Source organism: Triticum aestivum, chromosome 7A (assembly GCF_018294505.1).
Source record: "Triticum aestivum cultivar Chinese Spring chromosome 7A, IWGSC CS RefSeq v2.1, whole genome shotgun sequence".
NCBI lineage: Eukaryota > Viridiplantae > Streptophyta > Magnoliopsida > Poales > Poaceae > Triticum > Triticum aestivum.
Window position 1 is genome coordinate 119,571,569 of NC_057812.1, and position 10,482 is coordinate 119,582,050.

Genomic DNA, 10,482 nt, shown 5'->3' on the forward strand with positions numbered 1-10,482 from the left:
GCGACACCTTGATCTCCATCGTAGCATCGCTGTCGTCTCGCCAATCTTATGCTTCCACGACTATCACTACCGTTTAGTAATAAAGTAAAGCATTACATCGCGATTGCATTGCATACAATAAAGCGACAACCATATGGCTCCTGCCAGTTGCCGATAACTCGGTTACAAAACATGATCATCTCATACAATAAAATTCAGCATCATGCCTTGACCATATCACATCACAACATGCCCTGCAAAAACAAGTTAGACGTCCTCTACTTTGTTGTTGCAAGTTTTACGTGGCTGCTACGGGCTTAAGCAAGAATCAATCTCACCTACGCATCAAAACCACAACGATAGTTTGTCAAATAGACTCCGTTTTAACCTTCTCAAGGACCGGGCGTAGCCATACTCGGTTCAACTAAAGTTGGAGAGACAGTCGCCCGCAAGCCACCTATGTGCAAAGCACGTCGGGGGAACCGGTCTCGCGTAAGCGTACGCGTAATGTTGGTCCGGATCGTCTCGTCCAACAATACCGCCGAACCAAAGTATGACATGCTGGTAGGCAGTATGACTTATATCGCCCACAACTCACTTGTGTTCTACTCGTGCATATAACATCAACATAAATAACCTAGGCTCGGATGCCACTGTTGGGTTTCGTAGTAATTTCAAAAAAATTCCTACGCACACGCAAGATCATGTGATGCATAGCAACGAGGGGCAGAGTGTTGTCTACGTACCCAACGTAGACCGACTGCGGAAGCGCTGACACGACGTAGAGGAAGTAGTCGTACGTCTTCACGATCCAACCGATCAAGCACCGAAACTACGACACCTCCGAGTTCGAGCACACGTTCAGATCGATGACGATCCCCGGACTTCGATCCAGCAAAGTGTCGGGGAAAAGTTCCGTCAGCACGACGGCGTGGTGACGATCTTGATGCACTACAGCAGCAGGGCTTCGCCTAAACTCCGCTACAGTATTATCGAGGAATATGGTGGCTGGGGGCACCGCACACGGCTAAGGAATAGATCACGTGGATCAACTTGTGTGTTTCTGGGGTGCCTCTGCCTCAGCATATAAAGGAGCCAAGGGGGAGGGGGGCGCCGGCCAGGAGGAGGGCACAGGAGGAGTCCTACTCCTTCCGGGAGTAGGACTCCCCCCCCCAATCCTAGTTGGACTAGGATTCCCCGAGGGGGAAAGAGGGAGAGGGGGGCCGGCCACCTCTCCTAGTCCTAATAGGACTAGGGGAGGGGGAGGCGCGCAGCCACCTTGGTCTGCCCCTTTCTCCTTTCCACTAAAGCCCATTAAGGCCCATATGGCTCCCGGGGGGTTCCGGTAACCTCCTAGTACTCCGGTAAAATCCCGATTTCACCCGGAACACTTCTGATATCCAAACATAGGCTTCCAATATATCAATCTTTACGTCTCGACCATTTCGAGACTCCTCGTCATGTCCGTGATCACATCCGGGAATCCGAACAACCTTCGGTACATCAAAATGCATAAACATCATAATATAACTGTCATCATTACCTTAAGCGTGCGGACCCTACGGGTTCGAGAACAATGTAGACATGACCAAGACACATCTCCGGTCAATAACCAATAGCGGGACCTGGATGCCCATATTGGCTCCTACATATTCTACGAAGATCTTTATTGGTCAGACCGCATAACAACATACGTCGTTCCCTTTGTCATCGGTATGTTACTTGCCCGAGATTCGATCGTCGGTATCCAATACCTAGTTCAATCTCGTTATCGGCAAGTCTCTTTACTCGTTCCGTAATACATCATCTCACAACTAACTTATTAGTTGCAATGCTTGCAAGGCTTATGTGATGTGCATTATCGAGAGGGCCCAGAGATACCTCTCCGACAATCGGAGTGACAAATCCTAATCTCGAAATACGCCAACCCAACATCTACCTTTGGAGACACCTGTAATGCTCCTTTATAATCACCCAGTTACGTTGTGATGTTTGGTAGCACCCAAAGTGTTCCTCCGGCAAACGGGAGTTGCATAATCTCATAGTCATAGGAACATGTATATGTCATGAAGAAAGCAATAGCAACATACTAAACGATCGGGTGCTAAGCTAATGGAATGGGTCATGTCAATTAGATCATTCAACTAATGATGTGACCTCGTTAATCAAATAACAACTCTTTGTTCATGGTTAGGAAACATAACCATCTTTGATTAACGAGCTAGTCAAGTAGAGGCATACTAGTGACACTCTGTTTGTCTATGTATTCACACATGTATTATGTTTCCGGTTAATACAATTCTAGCATGAATAATAAACATTTATCATGATATAAGGAAATAAATAATAACTTTATTATTGCCTCTAGGGCATATTTCCTTCAATATCCATCGTTGAGAAGGATGCTGACGTCTTGGCATGTGGCCACGCCAGAACAATGCACGTACCTGGACACAAGGGGCTTCTTACAAAGGCCATTATTTAGGCCCGGTTTATACCACTAAGACCGAATACCTTAGGGAGTGTTCGGCATCGCGAGTTTGTCCTTATATGCATCAGCTCCGAATCATTGTCTTTGGTCAAATGTTGGGTTTGCCCGGGTCCTGTGTTTTGGTGCCTTACGTTCCGCTTTACCGGCTAAGGTAGCATCAGGAGAACTACTGCGATTGTGCCCTGGTTCATCCGGACGAGCACCTCAGTAGAGAAAGCCGAAAACTGACTGTCATGATAAAGCGTGAGACTGGTTAACTACTCAATGACCTGTTGGAATGTTAGAATTCTTCCGCCTTAACGAAGGGCCGTTTTCCAGCCAGGCATGTACGCACCCCGGGATCGGGAAAGTGCGGAGCCACCAGGGGCTATTTAGTAGCCCCACTGTCAAACTCCTATGGCTAAGTGAAAGTGCTAAAGCATTATAGTCCGGTTGCCTTGCTCGCTCCGCTATCACCTCCTTAATAGGACCAAGACGTTGGGTTAAGTGTGAACGCGTGTTTTTGCGAGCAACTCCGCATTATATGCGTGAGGGTTGAAGCCGACGGCTGCAATCTTTCAGGTTATACATATGTATACATAAACGGCCGCCCAGGAGGCATCATATTACTTTCAGGAAAAAGTATAAAAATAGCCTTATAAAAATTTATAAAAGCATTTCTCTTACAATGAGATTACATATAACTCAATCATAATATTTTTTGAGCACTGGGTCTCTATCAAACGAGGACCCTCAAGAACTTCTTTAAAGTAGTGCTCAGCAGCCCTTCGACCTATGGCCGAATCCCGCGCTGCAACAGTGATAGCATCTATCTCCGCCCAGTATGCTTTAACACGGGCAAAGGTCATCCGAGCGCCCTCTATGCACGCCGACCTCTTCATCGCATTAATGCGCGGCACCACGTCAAGGAACTGCTGCACCAAGCTGAAATAGCTATTCGGTTTTGACCTTTCCGGCCATAGCTGATCCACAACAGACCTCATGGAGAGTCCGGACAACCTATCTAGTTCGGCCCATTCGGCTAATTGGTCAGTCAATGAAAGAGGACGCTCAGGAGAATGGAATTGTCTCCAAAATAGCTAGTCTACTTCACGGTCCGTCTGACCCTGGAAATACTTGGCCGCATCGGCAGCGCTTGCCGCCAAATCCATATATACATCCTCCGAACTCCACAGCCGATCCAGAGGGGCATACCGTGGATCTTCGAACTTCCTCCGCAACATAAAGGATTTCCCAGCTACAATATCCCCGGCTTCCCGCAGCTCCTCCTTCTTTGCCCTCATAGCAGAGCGGAGGTCCTTTCTCGTCGCAGCAGCCTTCTCAAGGTCCGATGCCTTCGCTTGGTTTTCCTTTTCAAGAACCCGACAACGGTCGGTGGCAGCTTTTAATTCTATGGCCATCTTGCCTCGGCTCTCGCCATGCGCGGCCTTCTCGGCTTGCAACTCTTCGGCCGCCTTCAAAGCAGTCGCATTACCCAACCTCGCTTGTTCCTTGGCTCGGGCAAGTTCTGCCCGCAAGGCTTCAACAGTGGCAGCTCCATCTGCAGTCACAACATATTAAAGATACTAGCATCATGTTGCTCTTCCTATGTGGCGTTTACCAGATAATGACACTTACCCTGTGCCTTGTCAAGCCTTTTGTTAACAAGCTCGATGTCGGCATCTCCCGCATCCAACTGCCATTCTAAATGGGCAAACTCGCTAGTCCGGCTGGCCACCGGAGCTTCCATCACCTGCACATAGAGGCAGTATGGTTATTACCTGGGAATATGATCCTCTGTTCGTCGTCGTTTCCGACGACAACCAGAGTCTCAGGGGCTACTATCTACACAGGGCACACCTAGCATGTGCAGGACTATCATACATTCTTTTACGTACCTCAAAGCCTGTCAGTAGACTCATAAAAGCTTCATGCAATCCGCTTTCGACGGACGATATTCTCTCCATCACCGTATTCATCAGCACACGGTGTTCATCTAAGATGGCCGCTCGCCCCACCAACTCCCTCAGAACATCCGATCGCACACTAGACAGTGCTGGACTCTTTTGTCTGCTCTCTTCGGGAGCCGGACACTGGGAGCTTCGGGGTCAATGGGATTATCTTCTGGCCTCACCGGACTCGGAGAGGCCCTCCGCGACGACACTTCAGGGTCGACCGCTTCGGGAGCGTAGGAGTCTGGAGGAGGCATTTCGCTTTCCATCATCTCTGGAAGAAGATCCCCTGAAGACGAGCTCATTAGAGAGGGGCTAAGGCCCGAACTGCAAAGATATATGCGGTGGTTATTTTCTCAGAAGAAAAAGATGGCATATCTGTACTATTAAAGTATTTCGGGTCACTTACGACTCGCGGGAGAATTGATCCCCCCGCGGACTTTGTGCGGCAATAGCGCCCCCCAAGGTAGGACCCTCTGTGGGAGACTTCTTCTCCCGTTTAGAAGCTTCGGCTTCCGAATCCCCGGGCGCAGTCATTTTCCTCTTCTGGTCGTCTTCCTTCATGGAGACGCTCGCTCCCTCGGTTAGAATGGGCAGCGTTGGGGGCCCACGTCCACCCGTATTATCCTCCACAGTATCTTCCTCCAAGGGCTCCGGGCAAGGTGCGGTCTGGTGCATCTTTTCCAATACCGTATTTTCCAAACCCTTAGGGAGGGGGGCCGAACACCGAATCAACTTCGCCTTTGTTAGCCAGTCCTGGTCAAAAAGCGAACCCTCAGAAATAACTTCGTAACAAAGGAGAGATAGTATGTTCGGCCGGAAGATGCCTTACCTGTTCGGCGGCGCGGTTACTACTCAGGCCCACGTCCTCGGTGATTTCCGGACACTCCACCTGAGGTCCGAAGAATGACTTGTACATCTCCTCGTGCGTCAGGCCGAGAAAATTTTGAATGACACGCGGTCCCTCGGGATTGAACTCCCATAGGCGAAGAGGCCGGCGTTTGCAAGGCTGGACTTGACGAACCAGCATAACTTGTATTACCGCAACCAAACTGAAATCTCCATTGAAGAGATCTCGAATGCGGCTTTGCAGTATAGGCACGTCCTTGGCTGGACCCCAGCTCAGACCTCTGCTGATCCATGACATCAGTTGTGGTGGAGGGCCCGAGCGGAAAACAGGGGCGGCCGCCCACTTGGCACTTCTAGGAGCCGTGATGTAGAACCACTCCTGTTGCCACAATTCAGACACCTCTGGGATGGAACCTTTGGGCCACGGAGCTCCCGTCATCTTGCGTATTGAGGCACCTCCACACGCTGCATGTTGCCCCTCGATCATCTTCGGCTTTACTTCAAAGGTCTTGAGCCATAGGCCAAAGTGAGGGGTAACCCGGAGGAAGGCCTCGCACACGACAATAAATGTCGTGATATGAAGAAAGGAGTCCGGAGCTAGATCATGGAAGTCTAGCCCGTAATAAAACATCAAACCCCTGACGAAAGGATCCAGAGCAAGGCCTAGACCTCGGAGGAAGTGGGAGACGAACACGACGTTCTCGTTGGGTTCGGGGGTGGGGACGGCCTGCCCTCGGGGAGGCAGCCGATGCAAAATCTCGGCGGTCAGATATCTGGCCTCCCTCAACTTTTTGATGTCTTCTTCCGTGACGGAGGAAGGCACCCATCGGCCTTGAAGGCTAGATCCGGACATGACTGAAGGTTCGGAGCACCTGACCTGAACTTTGGGCGTTTGAGCTTGAGGTGGGGGAAGGATTCGATTGAGCACGGGAGGGAAAAATAAAAGCCTTGTCCCTTTATAAAGAGGGTGAATATCAAGCGTCCTCTCCGTGTCCGTTTGGACTTGCCTATAATCTAGGAGTCCTAGAAGCGGTTGGGTTACCCACGCCCGTATTGATGAGAATCCCGGAATAAGGGGACACGATCTCTGCTTTAACAAGACGTGCCAAGGAAACCGCCTCGCATGACGCGCTGAGGTGGGATAATGAAACGACTCGGATAAAGGCTTGGCCGTGGTGTGTCACACTACGGAATACGTCAGCAGATTAGATTTGTGTAAATATTATTCTCTCTATGGCAATATGTGGAAACTTATTTTGCAGAGCCGGACACTATCTTTGTGTTCAAAATCTTCTATGAAGTACTTGGAGGAGGAACCCGCCTTGCAATGCCGAAGACAATCTGCGCGCCGGACTCGTCGTCATTGAAGCCTGGTTCAGGGGCTACTGAGGGAGTCCTGGATTAGGGGGTGTTCGGATGGCCGGACTATACCTTCAACCGGACTCCTAGACTATGAAGATACAAGATTGAAGACTTCATCACGTGTCCGGAAGGGACTTTCCTTGGCGTGGAAGGCAAGCTTGGCGATACGGATATGTAGATCTCCTACCATTGTAACCGACTTTGTGTAACCCTAACCCTCTCCGGTGTCTATATAAACCGGAGGGTTTTAGTCCGTAGGACAACATACACAACAACAATCATACCATAGGCTAGCTTCTAGGGTTTAGCCTCTCCGATCTCGTGGTAGATCTACTCTTGTACTACCCATATCATCAATATTAATCAAGCAGGACGTAGGGTTTTACCTCCATCGAGAGGGCCCGAACCTGGGTAAAACTTCGTGTCCCTTGCCTCCTGTTACCATCCGGTCTAGACGCACAGTTTGGGACCCCCTACCCGAGATCCGCCGGTTTTGACACCGACAAAAGTGCTCAAATCTATTCCCAAGATAGTGCTTAACAACATCCACCGTTACAGTTTCCAACTTAGTTTCCTGCAAGCAAACCACACACGGATTTGGCGCCGTGACCACCTGGGCAATGGCCAACCTACGGGTAGGGCTATTGAGGCCCCGGACATTCCACACCAAAGTTTTCAGAGGAGCAAGCGTCATGATTGCAGCCTACCAGTGCGTCCCCAGCGAGGCAGTTAATGCCCGCTCACCACCACGTCTCCGTCCTCAAACAAAGGTAGCACCGAGGGCTCCCATCCAAACAACGCCAAGATGGCCTTGGTGTGTGTGTCCGTCAAGGGCTGGTCGAACAGCTCGACGTACGCCTGCAGCGCCTTGTCAGAGATGACGTCTCCCTCATTCGCAACATGGAGTGCTGATCCGTAAAGTTCTCGGTTCTTATGCGCGATATAAGAACCGCTGATATACGGGGTCTGTTAGAGATGCTTTAATTTACCAACTCTGGTTGCATCCTCAATGGTGGAGTGCCTTTCCCTTATAGATAAACAAACTTTGCATACTCCAACCTAGTCACCGTTCCTCATCTGGGTTGTGTCAATGAGTGGCATCTTTCTACTTTGGTACGCGTATAAAGCAGAAATTCCTGCCCCATTTTTTACTGAAGAAAAAAGCAAGTCAGCCGGCCGTCGGTCTCACCCTCTCAACGCTTCTGGAGGCTTCCGGCGGCGGGTGGAGACCCACCACCACCACTCCACGAGCTTCTTTTCTGGTAAGTTCTGCCCGCGCGCAACTTGCTCGCACGCCACAGCCCACAGTACAGAAAGAGAGTTACAGGCACGACACCGGCCCACCTCGTCCGCTCGTGAACGTTCGTTCCTACGCCACCCTGCGCTCCTGCTCTCCGCTTCGCCTCCGGCCACCTGCCGACAAGTCGACAACATCCCGGCGACAAGCTCGACAGCGACCATACGTAAAAGGAGGTGGTACCTGCGCCATGGCCGACGCCGACCTCTACGCCGTCCTGGGGCTCAAGAGGGAGTGCTCTGACGCCGACCTCCGGCTCGCCTACCGGAGGCTCGCCATGGTGAGTCGTTCGTGGACCTTCGCGTGTCTCCACTCTCCAGTAATTCGAGTTGATTCCGTACCCGTACGTGAATCTGTCTGTAATCAGACCGTTCTCTTCGATCTTGTTGTGGCAGACATGGCATCCGGACCGGTGCTCGGCGTCCGGCAGCTCGGCGCGCGTCCAGGAGGCCAAGGAGCGGTTCCAGGAGATCCAGAGCGCATACTCCGGCATGATTTCTCCCATTTCATCACCCCCCATTAGTTAGCGAGCGCGCACAAGTTATTTCCCTGCGTGTGTAAAACTCATATGCCACGTATGGGGCGTCCTCTGTTTTCAATGTTGTGCCACGCAGTGCTCTCCGACTCCGGCAAGCGGCTGCTCTACGACGTCGGCGTCTACGACAGCGACGACGGCCGCCGGAACGAGCGAGATGTACCTCTGCTATGCTCCTGATTACTCACGTTTCGTTGTGATCGAAGCCAATTTGGTTGTTTACTGGAATTCTCTCGTGGACGCAGGTGTCGGGGATGGGCGACTTCTTCGGGCAGATGGCCGAGATGATGAGCCAGGCCACGCCAACCGTAAGCTAGAATCCTCCTGAAGGCTAAAGCCCTGAGCACATTCTGAAATTGCGGCGTGTATTGGATTATTGACGATGTGATTTTGCAGGAGAGCTTCGAGGAGCTGCAGCAGCTCTTCGTGGACATGTTCCAGGCCGACCTCGTCGCCGGCGGATTCGCGTGCGGGTTCGGCGGTGCGCCTCCTATGGGCCGCCGGGTCCAGGCCCCGAGCCAATCATCTGCACCTACGTTTGCGCAGACACAGCCGACATGTACCAGGGGTGCCAACAAGCGGTGTTCATCGGCGATGGGCTCCGGAACGCCGCCAAGGGCCAGTCGTCCGGGGTCCGGCCCCGGCCGTTCAGGGTCAAGCTCCAAGGGAAGTGATCTGAGGCGGCGGGAGGAGGCGCCATGGAAGACGACGACGCAGGAAGACACGAGCATCGGCGGCAGGAAGAAGAAACAGAGGCCGTCGACGGGCCACGGCGAGTCGTCCTAGGAGCAAAGATGGAGATATCGGCGCGCCCGGGCCAGCGTTGATGCGCGCCGCGCCGTGAGCAAAACATATTCTGTGACGCCGTGACGGGGATAATGCATTGCAGGCTTGCAGCTAGTGCTCTGTGCGGATCAGAGTGACGGTCAACAAGTTTTGGAGGCAGGCTTTTCAATTAGTTTCTTCGTTTATTCTCTTGATGGATTCTCTTGGCGTAGCACTGGTATTTAAGTTCGAGAGAAGTGCATATTACACCCCCCAACTCCAATAGGGTCTAATATACATCCTTTCTTCCCTGTTGACCGGTTTTGATCCAGTTTGACCGTTTGACTTTTCCTGTTGACCGGTTTTGACCCAGTTTGACCGGTTTTGACTGAGTGAACAGTAAAAATAAAATTTTAAAAATCATAAATTTTTTTTAAAAAATAAAATTCAAAAACGTTCCAAGTTTTTTTCACCGCGTGAACAGTAAATTAAAAAAAATTCACCTTTTCAGCATGTTTGGACACCTGAGTAAAAATCAAAATTTACTCAGGTGTCCAAACAGACTGAAAAGGTGATTTTTTTTGAATTTACTGTTCATGCGGTGCGAAAACTTGAATCTTTTTGAATTTTGTAAAAAAAAATATTTTTTTTATTTTTATTTTTTTTATTTTTACTGTTCACTCAGTCAAAACCGGTCAAATTGGGTCAAAACCGGTCAACGGGAAAGGGAGGGTTGAATTCTAGCCGGTTTTGAGAGTTGGGGGGTGTATTTTAAACGGTATTGGAGTTGAGGGGTGTATATTAGACTAGGGCTAGAGTTTGGGGATGTAATATGCACTTCTCTCTTTAAGTTCTAATGTCTTTTTCGAGAAAAGGCCATCAAGGCTAGCTTTATTAGTATTAGATAATCGTCACATCGTCAACAAGCTTACTGATCAAGAAGTCAGGAGGCTCGTTTGACCAACTAAGAGAAACTTCATTACAATAACTATGGCTAGCTAACAATATTTAAGTTCTAATGTTAGTGCCACTTTTGTTTGTCATGGCCACCATGAATTTTGCACATTTCTGTCTGTGCGTGTGTGTGGGGTGTTGGGGGCCCGCGCCGGTTGGCTGGTCGCATCCCAAACATCGGATGAGTCTTTCCCAGCCGTTGGATCTGATCACCTCTTCGTCCCCGACCTCCCACCCCCGCGTCCTTTTCTTCTTTCCTCGGATCACACTGACGATCGCAAGGGAGAAAGGGAAGAAGCATACATTGATGTTGTGTCAA

The 10,482-nt window shown here is 50.4% G+C and overlaps 1 protein-coding gene across 1 annotated transcript; it reads left to right on the top strand.

The window, feature by feature from the left end:
• The first annotated feature begins 7,893 nt into the window (after nucleotides 1-7,893).
• LOC123150448 (chaperone protein DnaJ) lies at nucleotides 7,894-10,253 on the top strand. The gene is made up of 5 exons (XM_044570299.1): nucleotides 7,894-8,189; nucleotides 8,305-8,398; nucleotides 8,524-8,603; nucleotides 8,690-8,752; nucleotides 8,841-10,253. Exons 1-5 carry the CDS (start codon nucleotides 8,100-8,102, stop codon nucleotides 9,228-9,230), a joined length of 717 nt encoding a protein of 238 aa, XP_044426234.1. The 5' UTR covers nucleotides 7,894-8,099; the 3' UTR covers nucleotides 9,231-10,253.
• The last annotated feature ends 229 nt before the right edge of the window (nucleotides 10,254-10,482 follow it).

What these genes read in the sequence shown, in the direction of transcription:
- LOC123150448 (XM_044570299.1), top strand. Translation starts at nt 8,100, where the DNA reads ATGGCCGACGCCGACCTCTACGCCGTCCTGGGGCTCAAGAGGGAGTGC. An exon ending in CCTACCGGAGGCTCGCCATG is followed by an intron (nt 8,190 to 8,304) that starts GTGAGTCGTTCG and finishes TTGTTGTGGCAG; the next exon opens with ACATGGCATCCGGACCGGTG. An exon ending in GATCCAGAGCGCATACTCCG is followed by an intron (nt 8,399 to 8,523) that starts GCATGATTTCTC and finishes TGTGCCACGCAG; the next exon opens with TGCTCTCCGACTCCGGCAAG.